The 19,355-nt window shown below is 36.9% G+C and overlaps 1 protein-coding gene across 1 annotated transcript in view; it reads right to left on the bottom strand.

The window, feature by feature from the left end:
• The window catches only part of LOC145242864 (monocarboxylate transporter 9-like), a 33,638-nt gene extending 21,658 nt beyond the window's left edge, over positions 1-11,980 (bottom strand). The window contains exons 1-2 of the mRNA XM_080105979.1: positions 11,774-11,980; positions 7,451-7,594 (exon numbers count right to left, since the gene is read on the bottom strand). Of these exons, the coding sequence (XP_079962105.1) occupies positions 7,451-7,594; positions 11,774-11,954 (325 nt within the window). The 5' untranslated portion in view covers positions 11,955-11,980. The remainder of the gene's footprint in view (positions 1-7,450; positions 7,595-11,773) is intronic.
• Positions 11,981-19,355: the final 7,375 nt, after the last annotated feature.

The following is a 19,355-nucleotide window of genomic DNA, read 5'->3' as shown; positions in this document are numbered from 1 at the left end:
GATAATCGAAAGATAGATGTTAAGATTTTATTCCGGGCAACACCGGTTAACTAAAAGATAAATGTTAATATCTTGTGCCGGGCACTACCAGAGAACCTTGCTAGCTTCAATTCTGCTAAAGTATTTTTTTTCTATTTTCTTTAAAGCGAAACAATAATAATGATCTAGTCAAAATGGACAGAATGATAATTTCAAAAACATACATTTTGTTTTCAAGTGCAACGATGGTGACAATTTCCGATACAGTCATATCCAGTGCAAAAAGGGAAATATTTTTCCTTTGATAAAACTGAGGATAAGAGAAATGAATCCAAAATATTAATTGAACCCGAGGTCGATTTCGGTACAACGATGGTGACAAATTCAGAGACATAATTCATGTGTCAGCTGGAAAAACAACAGATAGATTATGTTTTTGCTTTGAACTAAAAACTGCCTTTGTTGGTGTCACAAAATATATTTGTGACAAGATCAAAACAGAGATAAATAATTTCTTTGGAGTTAAAATTTCACACACGCATTTATCGGCTTCAAAGAATGTTTTTTCGAATCAAATATTAAATGATTTGGTGTGACTCTGATAAAACCATTTGAACCCAAAATGACCTTCCTAGTGTTTTCATTCTCAAGCCGAATCACAGTTTTGAAATTTAGATCAAGAGATTTTTTTTTTGCCACCCGACAATTTTCAATAACATATTTTGTCGAGATGTTAACAGACTAATAGTTTGTTTATTTCCTTTGATAATGACAAGTGTCACATCTAAGGGCAGAATTCACAAAGCATTTTTTTTTCCTTGGACGCAGTTTTCTTACTTATGTGGTTATCGCGTATTACGCAGTTTGGAAATTATCTAATGAGAGAAAACTGGTTATTTTCCATCGGGCGTTTTTGGTTGATCGGGGAGGAGTTAGAATTATTCTTGGACTGTGGGAGGTGGCCAATTTTTTGTCATCAGTCAAATTATCCAATGAGAGAGAATCAGACGATTTGGTTATTGAGCATTCTGATTGGTCGGGAAGGAATTGGTATCTGTCGCCCCGCCCAGTGCTCTACTATATAAAGACCAAGAAAGTCAGAGCAAAACAGAACAGAAGTCGGAGCAAAACAGAGCGAGTCCGAGAGTCAAGCCACCTCACCTCTTCTCTCTCTCTCTCCCCTCGCCTATTGCCCGATAACTAAAAAGGGTTAAGTTAATAGACTTGTGAATTCCAGCAAGTGGAAGCCCCACTTAGAAGTTTAAATGCTTGCTTACAAATTCATACTTCAAACTGTACATATGTTTGTATATATTGCTTTTACGGTTTTCTTTTAATACATTCTATATAACCCAATCTCCGGAGTCTTTGTTATTCAAAATTCTTTGATGTGCTGATGTTTTCATTATTATTTTTTTTTACTTGTGAAACTGCTTCCGTCAACGAGCACCCGGTATCTCCGAAGACAAAATCTCAAGACGATCACAGAAGATTCGGCCTTGTGGACATTGCAGCAAAGACGATTCCACCAACGCACTGAAGAAGGGCTTACTAGGTGACGCGACGTACCGGCGCGGTTTCATAATTGGTGCCGTGACCAGGATTCGACCCTGAAAGGTCGCTACGGCACATCAACCGGAGAGAAAGAAAAAAAATCCACGGCACAACATCGTTGAATGAAAAGAAGGACCAGCCAACATCAAAGAACTACGGCACATCAACCAACTACGAGACAACATCGTTGGATGAAAAAAAAAAACCAGACAACATCAAGAACTACGGCACATCAACCTTGTATAGTGTATTTTGAACATTATGAACTTTTCTTTCGCTCCGTGATTGAGCGTATAACTAAAATACCTCGACCAACGGGAATTCGACCCTCTGGATCTGAAGCGAAGCGGGATATAGGTAAGCCCCTCTTATTTTTGTCATTTTTGACTTGGGGTTTTTCTCATTGTGGTTTGGGGCGCCTGGAGGCCTTAATTTTGAAATAAAAAAAGAGAGAATGACTCTTTGTTGGTTGAGAATAAGAGTGAGGCTTTGGGGGGAAGTAGAGATGGTGGCGACTGTGACTGAGAGGGTGTCGGGACTGTCAATGAGGGAGTTGCTCAGACTCATACAGGAGGCAGCTGAGGAGGTGGTAGAACTGGCCGAGGTGCTAGGAGAGGCCAGCACCGAAGGGAATGAGAGGGCAGACGTGGCCCTATCAAGCGGGCGAGTGTGGACAGGGGTTCGCACCGCCCTGTCGGGAGAGACGAACACACAGGGCCCACCTCAGAGGAGGGGGCTCTCGCCCAAGCTGACCCGACACACCCCACCCCAGCCCACACTCGACCCTGAAGAAGGTCGGAAGAAGGAAGTCCCAGACATCCAACCTTTGGGCGAGGACGTGGAGGATTGGGAGGCGGAGGCTGACCCCAACCGAAGGGATTGGAGCCTTGCGCATGGGTTTTACAAACCCACTCCTAGCAGATATGGCTTGGTCTGTTGGACCTGCCAGGTTGAGGGGCACCGAGCTGTAGAGTGCCCCACGAGGTATGGGAGACCACCTCGCTCGTTGCGGCCATAAGAGCAGATGGTGCAGAGCAGCGAGCTGGGGAGCAATGCAGAGAATTTTTCAGTGCCGCCCCAGGAGAGAGGTACGGGCCAAACACGGGAATTAAGGGGCCCCAACATGGCCGCTCTCAACCGACTCCCGGAAGAGGTGAACTAATATGCTTCACCTACCACCCTGAGGGACACGTAACGAAAGGGTGTCCCACCGGGTGGGGGGCGCCGCCCTGGGCGGTTCCCAGAGAGAAAGTGCTGAGAACGGACGGGTCCCAAGGGGGCCTGTTGTTATCGGCCCCTATGTTCACGGCGATTGCTGGATACAGGGGGGACCTCTGATAAGAGGGTGCCCACTGGCTGGGGGCGCAACTGCGGGGGGGACGTCTAAAGGAACGGTGATCGGCGTCGGGGTTGTTCGGGGTGTGACCGTCTACGATTGTCAGAATGAAAAGTGGGTACGGGTGGGCAAGGGCTCTGCCCAGCCGTATCGCTGTCGATGGGTGGGACGGTTCGGCGCCGGATCCTTTGATGCTTGAGCACACTAGTACTGAGGGCACTCCTGGCAGTGCATCACGAAGCCAGTGTCGGGAGGGGAGTTGGGGGCGACGAGAAGTTTCGACCTGCCAACTCTGTGAGCATGAGTATCGGTCGCTTAGTTAAATGCCAGCTTTTTTATTTTAGCATTAAGAGAAATTAATAATTAGCATGGAATTCATTTTAGAAAAAATAACGCACTTTTTATCAGAATATCTTCTCTTTAGCTCGCAGGGCGCGAAATGGGGTGTAATTGGCGTGGGCTTGAGCGGATAATTACATTCTAAAAATAATATATATACCGCTCCCCATGTGGGAGTACCAAATTGGTTAAAAGGGAAAATTGTTCTCAACTCGCATTTAGGTAAAAATGCACTTTCGTAAATGATTGAATTCGTTCAAAACATATCGCTAAAACCAAAAACAAAACAGCACCTAAGTAAATCGCGATATATCCAGACAGCTAGCGAAATGGTCCAGGGATAAGGGTTTAGGCTCATTATCGTTGGGTCCCAATTTCGAATCTCGCTAGATACAGCCACTCTGATGAGTCGTAGATGATGAAACACGTGTCTGTGGCGATGTGCACGGGCGGAGACAACCTTCTGTAGCCGTCATAATTGTTGACGGGAGAATTTAATGAAATTCGGCAGAAAAGCCGAGAGTTCTCAGTCAAGAATGGTTGACTGGAGAATAAGTAGACCTGGAGGTCGACATAGACGGGCGGTAATACCTATCATAGGTAAGGCCCGGGGAGCTCTGTTTGGTGTGGTCGCTGAGGAAAATGTCGAAAGTATCCGACAAAGATTGAGAGCCGTGGAAAACGGGCAGAAGACATTAGCCTATGTAAATGGAGCGGTCTCTCCATACTTAATATAACGAGAAGGGCAGTGACGGAAAATAGAGTGACACTTAAGCACTCTTATTGGGCATTTTGCACACCTGCAGGAGGAAGTGTTAACAATTCGGCAGAGAAGCCGGGAGGTATATCAGTCATAAAGGCTGACTACACAATCTAAGGGGACACAGAGCGTGGCTCCCCAAAATGCCATGGATGGGCATGCGCATTCTAGGATTGAACGCCGCAAACATCCTCGAGTAATTGAAGTCTGTTGTCTAACGGTCCGCAGCGAACGACTTGAACCCCACGACCCACGAACCAAAAGAGAAAGGTTACGAGAGTAATACTCTATAGGATAAAGCTTAGATAACTCAGAAAAAGACACCGACGGTATCAAGTGTAGGTTCATAGATGGGAGTAACGATGGAAGGTCTGAAGAGTGTAAGGATGATGGTGTAACAGTGTGTGGTGTGAAGAGATGGGTAAATTAGTGTGTGTTCAAGACGCCTCTTGGAGACCCCTGACCCCGGTGGGAATGACCCTTGTCAAGGATCACAGAGGGTCAGCACCTGTCCGGATAATCCAGAAGCGAACTACGAAGAACTTTGACCTATTCCAGCCTTGCGTCAAGAAGAAGAACCTGCTGAATTTTTTTTGACACCATTTAGTGGTTCAAAATGTAGGACTTTGTTGCATGTGTAATATACCAAGAGAAAAAAAAAACACATTTCTTTTCATGACTATTCTTTTTCAGGATAAATGAACATTGAGAACACAATTCTAAGAAATTGGACTATTAATGAACATTGAAAACTGATATTTTTTAGGACATTCTGTTAATGAACTTTTGGTAATGAATTTACCGCAACAAACTTTGTTAATGGACACATTGAACTAAGGCAGTAGCCATATATAAAAAATTAAGAATTTTTTTTTGTACATGATATCTGCATGTGATTTTTGCTTTCAGGGTAGGCAGCAGCAGTATTATTAGCGAGGAGAATCTCTTTGGTTGTTGAGGACATGGGGCGTCGTCCTCATATTAAGAATTGCCACCCCATGTGGGGGCGAATGTAACACCAAAGAAAGGCAGCATCAGACCATTAGAGTCGATGTGACGCTTTTATTTAACGTTAATATTTTATCCCGGGCAATATCGGGTAATCGAAAGATAGATGTTAAGATTTTATTCCGGGCAACACCGGTTAACTAAAAGATAAATGTTAATATCTTGTGCCGGGCACTACCAGAGAACCTTGCTAGCTTCAATTCTGCTAAAGTATTTTTTTTCTATTTTCTTTAAAGCGAAACAATAATAATGATCTAGTCAAAATGGACAGAATGATAATTTCAAAAACATACATTTTGTTTTCAAGTGCAACGATGGTGACAATTTCCGATACAGTCATATCCAGTGCAAAAAGGGAAATATTTTTCCTTTGATAAAACTGAGGATAAGAGAAATGAATCCAAAATATTAATTGAACCCGAGGTCGATTTCGGTACAACGATGGTGACAAATTCAGAGACATAATTCATGTGTCAGCTGGAAAAACAACAGATAGATTATGTTTTTGCTTTGAACTAAAAACTGCCTTTGTTGGTGTCACAAAATATATTTGTGACAAGATCAAAACAGAGATAAATAATTTCTTTGGAGTTAAAATTTCACACACGCATTTGTCGGCTTCAAAGAATGCTTTTTCGAATCAAATATTAAATGATTTGGTGTGACTGATAAAACCATTTGAACCCAAAATGACCTTCCTAGTGTTTTCATTCTCAAGCCGAATCGCAGTTTTGAAATTTAGATCAAGAGATTTTTTTTTTGCCACCCGACAATTTTCAATAACATATTTTGTCGAGATGTTAACAGACTAATAATTTGTTTATTTCCTTTGATAATGACAAGTGTCACATCTAAGGGCAGAATTCAGGAAGCATTTTTTTTTCCTTGGACGCAGTTTTCTTACTTATGTGGTTATCGCGTATTACGCAGTTTGGAAATTATCCAATGAGAGAAAACTGGTTAATTTCCATCGGGCGTTTTTGGTTGATCGGGGAGGAGTTAGAATTATTCTTGGATTGTGAGAGGTGGCCAATTTTTTGTCATCAGTCAAATTATCCAATGAGAGAGAATCAGACGATTTGGTTATTGAGCATTCTGATTAGTCGGGAAGGAATTGGTATCTGTCGCCCCACCCAGTGCTCTACTATATAAAGACCAAGAAAGTCAGAGCAAAACAGAACAGAAGTCGGAGCAAAACAGAGCGAGTCCGAGAGTCAAGCCACCTCACCTCTTCTCTCTCTCTCCCCCCATCACCTATTGCCCGATAACTAAAAAGGGTTAAGTTAATAGACTTGTGAATTCCAGCAAGTGGAAGCCCCACTTAGAAGTTTAAATGCTTGCTTACAAATTCATACTCCAAACTGTACATATGTTTGTATATATTGCTTTTACGGTTTTCTTTTAATACATTCTATATAACCCAATCTCCGGAGTCTTTGTTATTCAAAATTCTTTGATGTGCTGATGTTTTCATTATTATTTTTTTTTACTTGTGAAACTGCTTCCGTCAACGAGCACCCAGTATCTCCGAAGACGAAATCTCTAGACGATCACAGAAGATCCGGCCTTGTGGACATTGCAGCAAAGACGATTCCACCAACGCACTGAAGAAGGGCTTACTGGGTGACGCGACGTACCGGCGCGGTTTCATACATGGATCACATATTCTATCCTACCCGCTAATCCTTTCACTAATAAACCTTTACAGAAATTCACTTTAAAAATAATTATGTTTGGATTTACTTTTCTTTGATATGACATTACTCAACCATATTAGCAACTACCAAAAAGCGCAGAGGAGTTGCTATACACTGAAGTAATTGGTTGAACTTATTTCATCAGGTGATGTAGAAGTGGATAATAAACTTATATACATTTTTTTGGTGTTTCTTTATAATTGCATTGTATTGAGAGTAGTGCGGCCATTTTGCATTTATCTTTTCTTTTACAAGGCCACTCGAGGATAAAGGTTAATGAATGTTAGGTGTTAGTGTAGTAATCGGTAATTGTATAAGTTGGGTATAATTTGATTATTTAAAGGGACAGTTCAACAAGAACTTGTTTACATTAGACTTGAAGACTACTATACTGTAGCTGGTCGGAAAGCAGGCCATTGGAATAGTGTTCCACAGGCGGGCAGTTCTAGGAAAGAAGCTGTGTGCGTGAATCTGCCTTTAGATTTAGACACAGATAGAGAATGGAGGAACTGCTGATAGTGGCTGTAGCTAGTCGAGTGTTTTTTTTTTTTTGTTGTGAAAGTTTGGCAAGGGGGGGGGGCATAGATTAAAGCTCAGATGAGTACTTGCCATGAAAATAATGATAGAGCAGAGACAGTCTCTCAACATCTCTTCTGTGGGAAAGAGGTTGCAGGGAAGAGAAAAGGATATCACCTATTATCAAGCTATTAGACAATCAAAAAGAAACATCCAATTAATATAAATCGTACCATTATTCAAGATAATATAAGAAATTACCTGCCAAAAGGCTGTATGAAATTATGTAGATCCAAATGTCCTGAGCAAGGAAACAAATGATAAAGCCAATAACTTCCAACGATGCACCAACAATAACCGTCGTCCGGCAACCATATTTATACACAATGAAGCTGGCAATGGGTCCTGCAATAAATAAGCATTTGGCTTTGATAATCAAAATAACAATTGAGTTTATTCAAGAAAATCTGAGTTTTTATATGTTGCAATAGATACATACATAAATAGATCTAATATAATATATTTAATGTAACCTATGCTAGACATCACAAATATATTTGTTTGTAACCTAGCTATTTTCACCTCTTCTGAAAAGAAGCATTAAGCTTTGAAATACCATGGTTTTTATCATCTCATGATTTCCTTATTCAACAGACAAATAAGTGTGTCTAGATTTATATTTGTTATTTTGCTTTAATTTACACACACACACACACACACACACACACATATATATATACTGTCAACACGACGGTTCTAGGTTCAATCCTTGGCTTGGGAGAGTTGCTAGTCTAGCGGCACTGATGAGTTGTGATACAACGAAACAGGACTGTATGTCGATGACTACAAATATATTTTAAGCCCCCGCCCTCTTTGGGTAGAGCACTGTCGTAAATAATCTCACCCGCTACTTAATTGGCTGAAAATGCGAAGCTCGTTGTTTGTTTGTTTACGAACAGGCGATTTGAGCACTATAAAAGTGGTGACGGGTGTCTATTTAAATAGACATTCCGACGAGTTATTTACGGGCGTCGATTCCATGGTCGAGCGGGAGAACTGCCGACTGTCAACACGACAGTTCTAGGTTCAATCTTTGGCTTGAGAGAGATGCTAGTCTAGCGGCACTGATGAGTTGTGATACAACGAAACAGGACTGTATGTCAATGACTACAAATATATATATATATATATATATATATATATATATATATATATATATAAAATCTGAGTTTTTATAAAAATCACTTTGGAAAAGAGTTAAAAACATATTTAATCTGAAAAGGAAACACTTAATAAGTGGATAGTCCTTAATCCATAGAGTTTCGAAGAAATACTTTCCTTCTCATCAGAGGGTAGGAATTAGCAAAATGTAGGATCGGATTTCGCATACAAAAGTATTTGATGAAACTGCAAGTAAGTCAAAGATCTTACGTGATAACAAAAAGTGAAGCAGAGGGAATATGGTGACAAAAAAGGTGATTTCACGTGAATGGATAGTCTGATGAAAGGTAAATTATCCAATGACGGTAAAATCCAAAAATATAAATCCAAGAAAGTTAATTAAATTTCCATACGCACAAGTAAAATCTCTATAAGCTCTATCTCCTATTTGGTTTTATTGAGATTTTGCATCTGGTTGAGATTACTTTATAAATATTAATTCTTAAATATTTATAATATATTTTAGTTTTATCATCTTGGATCATTTTGGTAAATTTAATTGTAATTTTTATTATATATATATATGTATATATATTTATAAGGGAAGTCTTTTTAGAGGTAACGAACACTGAAATAAAATAAATCACAGAAAAATGTTTTCATTATACAAATATGTGGTTTATTTGAAGGATTATTATTGTGCATTTATAATTTAAATACAATTTTGGCGATATGACATATAAATTAAATTACAAATAAGGAAAGTAGAGTAATCGACTTTAAGTTTGCCAGCTTTAAAACACATAATATATATATATATATATATATATATATATATATATATATAAAGCTGAATGTGTGTGTGTGTGTGTGTGCGTGTGTGTGTGTGTGTGTGTGTGTGTGTGTGTGTGTGTGTGTGTGTGTGTGTGTGTGTGTGTGTGTGTGTGGTCATGAATAGGCTTCTATATGGTTGACTATTTTAAAAAACTGATTACATATAATGATAAATGTATCGAGACACAGGAATGGGTATGTTTGATCTAGCAGAACGGTGGTTCATAAAAATTGTGGGGTCTGCGTATGCACCTGGTCCACAAAGTATGGAAATAAAAAAATTCAAAATTAAAAAAAAAACGTTTACAAATGTTTTTGATATAGATGTACATAATAAAATTATGGGGTCTTAAACCGATCTTTGTTCTTGTTTTTGCATTTGTATAATGCTAGGTTTTCTTCTCTTCTGATGAGAAGCATTTAGCTTCAAAATACCATGGCTTAAAAGCGTTCCTTTCTCTTTTTCTTATTTGGGTTGCAGAGCAGTGTTCCAGCATGACAATGACCCAAAACACAAATCCAAGACAACCACTGCTTTACTGAAGAGGCTGAGGGTAAAGGTGATGGACTGGCCAAGCATGTCTGCAGACTTGAACCCAATAGAACATCTTTGGGTCATCCTCAACCAGAAGGTGGAGGCGTGCAAAATCTCAAATATCCGCCAGCTCCATGACGTCATAATTGGAGAGTGGAAGAGCATTCCAGTGGCTACATGTGAAGCTCTGGTAAACTCCATACCCAGGAGAGTAAAGGCAATTTTGGATAATGATGGTGGCCACACAAAATATTGAGAGTTGACATGTTGTATGTTAATATTGACAACTTTTCGCAAGAGGTGTACTCACTTTTGTAGCCAGGGATTTAAGTTTTAATGGCTATATTTTGATTTATTTGGAGGGGGAAATAAATTAACTCTGTTATATAGGCTGCAGAAGACTACTTTTCATTGTGTCAAAAAATTATTTTTTTTAGTGTTGTCCCATGAAGAGATATACTTAAATATTTGAAGAAATGTGAGGGATATATTCACTTTTGTTATACACTATTTATATGTATATATATATATATATATATATATATACTTTATTCAAGCAAAGTCTAAAAACCTTGTTTCATAAACATATTTTTATTATAAAATTTCAAGTAAAGACTTTTTTTTTTCTTGCCTTTAATTTCAATAAATTGCTTCTTAGTCTGACAGACCTGCAGCAACCATCGGAGGATTTTTCTTGAAGAAAGTCTGATTTTTGAAAAATTATTTTTAGTGTCATACGAACATAAATTCAGAATAGGGGCACCAGCAAACATCGAGGGACTTTGCTGGAAGAAAGCCATATATGTGGTTCGCTGTATCACAGCTATTCAGTGTGACGAGACTAGCAACTACCTCAAGCTAAAATTGAAACTCAACCACCTAGATGTCAGTCAGAAGTTTTAACCATTACACTATTTGGCTGCAGCTCAGATAGGTATGCGAAATTACATTGTTATTCGTTTATTATGTATGTATATTTTATGTGTGCAATTTTTATAGTTACCATAACAAAATGATGCCAAATTGCTTGCTTGCATCTTGTGTTTCTCATGATGTATATGATTTGTATTTTCCAAATAATTGTCTACGTACGATGCTGAGCAATCATGAGTGGTTTTTCATGCATGGATGAACATTTGGCCAATGAGTGGAACGATATAATCTGCTTCTTTTCTGCAATCCCCAAATGGATAATCCGTGCACTGCAAACCATTATTATTAGACTGCTTCATGAAGAAAACATATCTCTGAGAATTATCAAAACTCGTGCACATGACTTCTGTAATAAATATGACTTTAAACCAATATGCATGTGGTAGCAATCTCTTTAAAAATAGAAAAAATACAAATGTTCATTAAAATTGTATCAACATGTCATCAGTGTACTATATGATGCCAAACTTTGAAATGCTTTGCAAAAGTGCAAAGAAAACTGACTAAAAGTTGCATCCCTCTGCCTGTTCTACAAGTATTTTAATGGTGAATGCTCCGACAAACTAAAAACCCTTGTACCTTTGCGACGTAAATACTCCCAACAAACTCGACAAGCAGCAAAATCCCACCCCTACACAATAGAAATTCCTAGATGTAAGAAAGCCTTCTACTCTAATAGTTTCTTCCTTCAGAACTGCTAGACTTTGGAATTCCCTTCCGGGTTACTGCTTTCCCAACTGTACTGACATGCAGAAGTTCAAATGTAATGTGAATGGACATCTTGCAGCTCAACTCCCTACATAGTATCCCTGCAATATATGCCCCTGATAGTAGTCCCATACATCAAAGTGGCACTGTTTGGGGTGAAAATGGAATTAAAAATAAATAAATTGTTCTCTTCTGAAATTTAATAATTTGGCAATAATTTTCTGTTGATTTACATAATAATACTGGTGTTTCTTGTCTGACTATAAAATTGTTAACTAATCTGTATTACTATCTGTTGTATAACCTTAATATCAATATTAATTAAGCCTTCTAAAACTACAAATTTATAATTACACAATGCTTACATAATAAATAGTGCTATATCTACAGACGAAGTACACATTGTAACTTACCTGATAAATGGATGATACCAGAATACATTGAAGTAATCCAAGTAATATAACGTTTCTCATTTTCGTCAGCGTTTTGCAGAAGAACAACACGCATGAACCCCACTGAGGTTTGTAAACCGCCACAAACAATATGAGTTCCAAAAGCTGCGAACAGGGTCACCCAAGACCAGCCTTTGTCCATTGTTATGGCACCGACAAATCTGAAATAGAACTTTTGAAAGAAACGGTTGGTTCCTTATTGACTTTCATGTGCATATATTTTATACATTTACACGTGTATTTTATATATTTATAAGATTGACTTAATTTGATACATTTATATAATTGTTCGGATTTCATAACTTTACATGTTTTTTTAATTTTATATATTTACATAGATTTTGCCGTTTATATGTAACATGATGTAACTTTAATATAGGTTAATATTATTATCAGAAATTTTGTACCATTTGAGAGAAGCAGCTTAAAATAAACTTCCCGTTTACATAGTTGTATTTTATATATTTACACAGTTGTAAGCATCTTATACATTTACGTAGTTGTCAGTATTTTATACATTTACATAGTTGTGAGTATTTTGTACATTTATATAGTTATGTGTATTTTATACATTTATATAGTTGTGAGTATTTTATACATTTATGCAGTTGTGTGTATTTTATATATTTATATAGTTGTGAGTATTTTATACATTTACATAGTTGTGAGTATTTTATACATTTATATAGTTGTGAGTATTTTATACATTTACATAGTTGTGAGTATTTTATACATTTATATAGTTGTGAGTATTTTATACATTTATATAGTTGTGAGTATTTTGTACATTTATATAGTTATGTGTATTTTATACATTTACATAGTTGTGAGTATTTTATACATTTATATAGTTATGTGTATTTTATACATTCATATAGTTGTGATTATTTTATACATTTATGCAGTTGTGTGTATTTTATACATTTATATACTTGTGAGTATTTTATACATTTACATAGTTGTGAGTATTTTATACATTTACATAGTTGTGAGTATTTTATACATTTACATAGTTGTGAGTATTTTATACATTTACATAGTTGTGAGTATTTTATACATTTACATAGTTGTGAGTATTTTATACATTTACATAGTTGTGAGTATTTTATACATTTACTTAATTGTGGGTATTTTATACATTTACTTAGTTGTGGGTATTTTATACATTTACTTAGTTGTGAGTATTTTATACATTTACTTAGTTGTGAGTATTTTATACATTTACTTAGTTGTGAGTATTTTATACATTTACTTAGTTGTGAGTATTTTATACATTTACTTAGTTGTGAGTATTTTATACATTTACACAGTTGTGTGTATTTTATACATTTACATAGTTGTGAGTATTTTATACATTTACATAGTTGGGAGTATTTTATACATTTACATAGTTGTGAGTATTTTATAAGTTTACATAGTTATGTGTATTTTATACATTTATATAGTTGTGCATATTTTACACATTTAAATAGTTGTGTACATTTTATATAGTTATTAACTGTACTGATCCGGAATTCCCCAGTAGATTTTTTTATTTAAAATTTGTTTGTTTTAAAGTATGCTGATTTCTTTTTTATTACTTTTTGTTTTAAAGAAAGGGGTGTAACTCTGTATTGATGGATTGTAAACCCGACCAAGTGAACATTTTTTTAGAAGAAATGAAACCAAATTGCATTTTATTTTTTTAAGGTTACGCTGCATCGGTAATTAAACGTATCAGAAGCAATTAGGCAAGAAGAATGCCATAGTGAGCAAAAATCGTCAAAGAGACTTACTTTACTTTATATGTTATACAATATGATAATATAAAACATACAAACTAGTTACATAAAATATATGTGATAGGTAGGCATTTACTTCATAATAAACAGATAAAGAATGACAACAACGCTATATAGGTTAGTTAATGAGTGAACGAGCATATGAATGATAGGTACCTCCAAAGCGCACCATAGAATTTGCCGTTTATATGTAACATGATATAACTTTAATATAGGTTAATATTATTATCACATGTTTTGTACAATTTGAGAGAAGCAGTTTCAAATAAACTGCCCATGATTAAAAATGGTATGAAAAAAATGAAAATGCGAGACTACGACTGCTTTACATTATCGATGCTTTAAGACAACGTTCCTATGTAGTAGCAGTTTTAACTCGTAGACATACACGTGTTTAATAAATCTAGCAAAAAGCAACTAATTGACAGTCTTTCACGATACTTATGAACTTTTATGTTAATCTTAATAATTATGAAACTTTGTCTGAAAGTGACACAATGTTCAACGAGCGAGATCAAAAAGGCACTGCTGTACAACTCATGCTCTCTACCGATCAAAGTTATGACAACAGGACCATTGCCAGCACCCTAAAAATGCAAATCCAGACAGTTCAATGCTTGAGGGAACAGCTAAACAAAATATCCAGCCACGGTTATGGTCTTTAGTGTGCTTTCAAATGACATGCCACCTCATATCTTCAAAGTCGCCTTGAAATTCTACACCAAAGTGTATCTGGATGTGCTGAAGAGTGTGGTAATTCTCATGGTGCAATTATGTGGCCGCTGGCAGATACTGGGTGTGGCAGCAGGACTCGGCGCTGACCCACAAGTCCAAAGATACCCAGGCTTAGCTTCAAAAGGAGTGCTACGACTTTGTACCCTTCTCTCACTGGACTACTTCGTTTGATTATACGTCAAAAACATCACCCACATTATCTTCCACAACACCAAAGCCAGCCTGATTGCTGCCATTTGCCAAGTATTCGCCAAGCTCCTGCCAGCGCTTGTGAAAAAGGCATGTTCCCAGTTCCGGATCCGTATCGAGGTAGTGAGTGAGGCTGAAGGCAGCTACAATAGATGTCTGCACTACTACATAATCAAGTTTCCTGAATTGATTTTTTCAATAAAATTTGTAAAATAAAACTATAGTGTTGTTTTCTTCAGGGCGACAACTTTATTGTTTCACCCTGTATAAAGCTCTTGGATAAGCAATATTTCATGTTGTAGCTTCTGGTAAATGAAGACATTGTTGGGAGGGGGGGGGGCTACCAGTGAATATGTTACATAAAACTGAACATGGCTAAAGCAAGGTGAAGAGTCGAGACCAATCACTGCCAAGATTTTTCTTGGGGCGTGTTTAATTTTATGGCAAAACAATGTAATTGGAAGCTGAAGCCTTTAAAAATGAATTGCAAAATCTGACGGAATAATGGGAATTTTGGTAATGAATGTCAATTCATCTTTAGCCATACTAGTTAATATGACTGCTTCTTTCTCATTAAGTTGCGTGCGTTTAACACAGTCTTGTTCCATTGCATAGTCATAGAGCATCAAGATTTTGGTGCAACATAACTGGGTATCAAGCATTCAGCTTGAATTTGTGTGGTGACGTACGAGGTGGTTCTAATGAATTTTAAAATTCTGTCGGATATTGTACAGCATGGTCAGCATCAAGAGTAGACTCTAGAAAACTGAAAGTTTGTTCCTCGCTTGGAATTTCGTTAAGCAGTTGCTGATTGATGACTAGGGCTGTGACAACAGAATATTCTTTTCATTCTTTTGACTCTCGGGTATATATTTGACACAGACAACCGAGAACCACATCCTTCTATCTAAAAACATATAAGATATTAACGTTTTTTTTTGGGGGGGGGGGGTGCTCAACATACACCTCCAAATACCTGGGCAACGCCGGGCACCCATGCTAGTATAAAAATATTTTTTTTTTAAATGTGAAACCGTTACTCAAAATTCTATGTTTAAAACTTCACATTACAGAATACTGGAATTTAAATTATTTTTTAGAATTTTTTTTTTTTTAATAATTAAACTAATTATATTATATTAAATAGCATGACCAATGTACCGGCATTGCCTGGTAGAAGTATGACACAAAGCCAGAGCAGGTACAGTAAAGGTTCCCGATTTCCTGCCGGAAACAAACTACAGTTGTGAGGGTCACTGACCAAAATTAAATAATTTGGATTCCACTGTTGGGCATTGTTCAGCAGTAATACTTAACAGAAGCTGACCAATAGTTGATTTTAGGTAGATTTATTAAACATAGGTATGTCTACACCTTCAAAATGCCGACTACATAGGAATGTTGTTTTAAGGCGTCGGGCAAACCTTAACGAGCTTGCCCCCTACCAGTAAATGATTTCCTTTTCACTTTTTCTTAAATTTTTTCTGGAGATTATCATCGATTACAGACTTAACTTTCAGGTTACCAAAAAATGTTTGAAGAAAAAAGTATTTTAAATGACTTTTAATGTTGGGGATCACTTTTTAATTATAACGTTCTACTAAATTGACCCCTCACTTTCAGATATGATTGAAACCATGATATGCAGAAACCCAATTAACAATTATGAGTTATTTTTAACTCATATTAAGTGTTAGAGGAGAGTTTAGCATTGGAACAAAGTCACCAGTGCCTGTACTTGTATTTTTATAGCCCTTAGGGGAGATAACTCCTGCCTGCCTCTGGTTAGTCCAAGGAGCCTCACTGACACTTCTACATGCTCCGCTCCCCTGTGACCATGGAACGTATGAATGTGGTCAATTTCCTCGGTTCAAGAATTCATCATTTTCCTGGATCAGGACCTGAAGTTTGCCGAGTGGATGGCAGGGCTGATTATAGAATTGTTCATTCCGCATGTGCCTATTAGTCATCGTCAATTTTCTTAGTTCGCCTATCTCCTTCCATTGCCTTTGTGTTCAATATTCTTTATGTACTTTAGAAGAGGGAGATGATCCTTAATGACTACCGTAGAGCATTACGGCCGAGGGCATGTCAAGGTCCTGGATGGGGGTGTTACAATGGGTCAGTAATGCTCTAGCAGCCCTATTATGGCATAAGCGTCCACCGTCGACTGAGTTGTCGAGAAGTATCCGCCCCGCTGTCTTCACGGCTAACGCCGCACGCCCATTACTTTGTGGATGACGATGTGCGTTTTTGTATACCCCCAAAAAGAAGTTGTATTCCTGTGATTCGAATGGGGGTTTTCATCGAGTGTGCCATATGTGCAGAACCAGGTTCACAAACGCTTCTAGCTTTCTCTGATGACAATAAAGGCCATTTCTACTCATCCTATATACTGGTTGGCATATACTAAATAACTTTTGCCCTGTATGTTTGCAAAGTCAACCACTACAAGTTGGAACAGGAATTCTAATTCTGTTGGTAACAGTAAGGGTTCTTTGACTGGCAGGGTGTTATTGTGTTGCCAATGCGGCATTGGAAATAGTTTGCCTAATACTGGTTCTAGACCTAGCCAAAATAAATGCTACTTTGCGCTTGCCAACATGCTGTTTATCCTATGACATGGAGTGATTCCAAGACCTCTGCCCCGAGTTGTTGAGATTTTAAAATTTTATTTCCTTTAATTATTATCCCTTGGTACAATCCCTCACACGTTGGCTAAAACACCTGAGCTATGGGCAGGAGGTTGTTCCTTGCTTCAGGGAAGCTGTTTTGGATTATGCCTGCTAACGTTCGGCTTTTTTCATCAGTGGCCGCAGCAGCGACAATCCTCTCCATTGTGATAGCCTTCCGGTTGGGATCGCTTCTATATATGACTTTTACCATGGTGTTGATGGTCTGAGTAAAGTGAGGGGTGCCTGCAGGATATTCGGACGCACAGTCGGGTGCTAAATTTAATTTTCCAGAATGGTGTTTTATCTTGAATCTATACATCAGCATCCTCTCTTTAAAATTAAACAGGTGGAGTTTTTTAAGATTTTCTAAGGCCTGGTCTGAAAATATTTTTACTATAGTAAATGATCCACTGTAGCGAATAAATCTGGGCACCCCAGTATAAACATTCGGCATGACCCTAGCCTGTAGACAAAGATTCCACAAGATTCCACCTCACTAGTGAAACAGGAATTGGTCAAAATAATCTTCCAGTGACCCCCCCCCCCACACACACACACCGCACCTCATGTTCAGCTCACCGGGACAGCTGCAATGTTTTCCATGTGGTAACGTGCTTTGATAACCAGGGCGGGGCAATAATGCAAAAAGGGGCGGTTGGAGGCGGTAACTAAAAATATACACACCCATAAAGAGAGAGAGAAAATAGGCAAACCTTTTTAAGCTAAAGAATACACATTTGAAAGCGTGTGTATGTCGGTTTGCATGTGTACGTTTTGTACGAATGCAACGATGCAATTAAGTGTGTGTGTGTGTACACACACACGTGCACGTTTAACGACACAAAATTTATGTCCGCATGGTGTCGGTGAACTTCAAAGGAATCAACACTCCTGTTTAATTAGATTAATTACGTTTGAAAAGCAAAATTTGTGCTTAATATTATTTATTAAAATATTTGATGTGATTATTAAGGATTATTGTCAAGATCAAATTAATGTTTATATTATGGCTTTTAAATGGTGTCCGGGAAAACTCGTTTCCGGAAAATCCGTACCCGGAAAAATCCCCCCCCCTTTTTGCTAGGTAGGAAAACTGGTCCCTTATTGAATACATATCGACTGAAAACACATTTTATGATCGTTCTTGAAGGAGATGCACTAGGTATATCAGAATTTTTGTTGGAATTTTTGACACCCCTAACACGAAACTACGAATAAAATATAAAAATCTCGTAATTTCTTTGTTAAAAGTGGGTTGTTTATTTTCTTTAGAGATTATATTTCCAAAATAAACTATTAAAGTTGTTTTAAAAGTAATAGAAATATTTTTTTTTTTAAACAGTAATGAATTTTCCGAACTCAATATTTTTCAATTTTTAAACTTTAAAAATCTATCAAAATTTTTCTATTGATTCTATTTTTACGATATTTTCAGGGTCAATGTGAAATTTTATGTTCTTTCCAATAAACCGAATATAATATTTTAGACAAACGTTTTTTTTAAATTCACGCCTCCCCCCCCATTTTCAAGTTTCTATTAAAAAGTAAATAATTAATTTACTAACCGAAAAGTAAATAATTAATTTACTCACAAATTGAAGAGAAAAGGTCAATAAATAATATATTCAAATTTAAAACAAAAAAAACGCAGAGTTTTTTAGAATTTTAAATGTAAAGTTTGAAGTTTAAAACCTTTTTTTAAACCACGTTATTTGCTTTTTCTTTTTTTTTTAATGGAATCTTGGTCCATGCTCCTTTAATTGAAAAAAAGATTAGGGCTTGAATTACATTTTTCGAGGAGTTATAACCTTGGAAAGACAGGGGGTCGAATAATTCACGCCTCCCATTTTGAAATGTCTATTAAAAAGTAAATAATTAATTTATGTACCAAAGTCTTATATATCACAAATTGAAGAGAAAAGGTCAATAAATAATATATTCAAATTTAAAACAAAAAAAAAGTACTGTTTTTTTAGAAATTTACCTGCAAAGTCCGAAGTTTAAAACCTTTTTTTTTTTTTTTAAAAAAACACGTTTTTTTTTGTTTTTTTTTTTAATGAAACCTTGGTCCTTGCTCCTTTAATTGAAAAAAAAATTAGGGCTTGAATTACATTTTTCGAGGAGTTATAAGCTTGGAAAGATGGGGTGGAATTATTCACTATT

This window comes from Euprymna scolopes, chromosome 21, assembly GCF_053919585.1.
Source record: "Euprymna scolopes isolate OS-2025 chromosome 21, ASM5391958v1, whole genome shotgun sequence".
NCBI lineage: Eukaryota > Metazoa > Mollusca > Cephalopoda > Sepiida > Sepiolidae > Euprymna > Euprymna scolopes.
The sequence above is the reverse complement of the archived record's forward strand: the minus strand, read 5'-3'. Positions and strand labels throughout refer to the sequence as shown.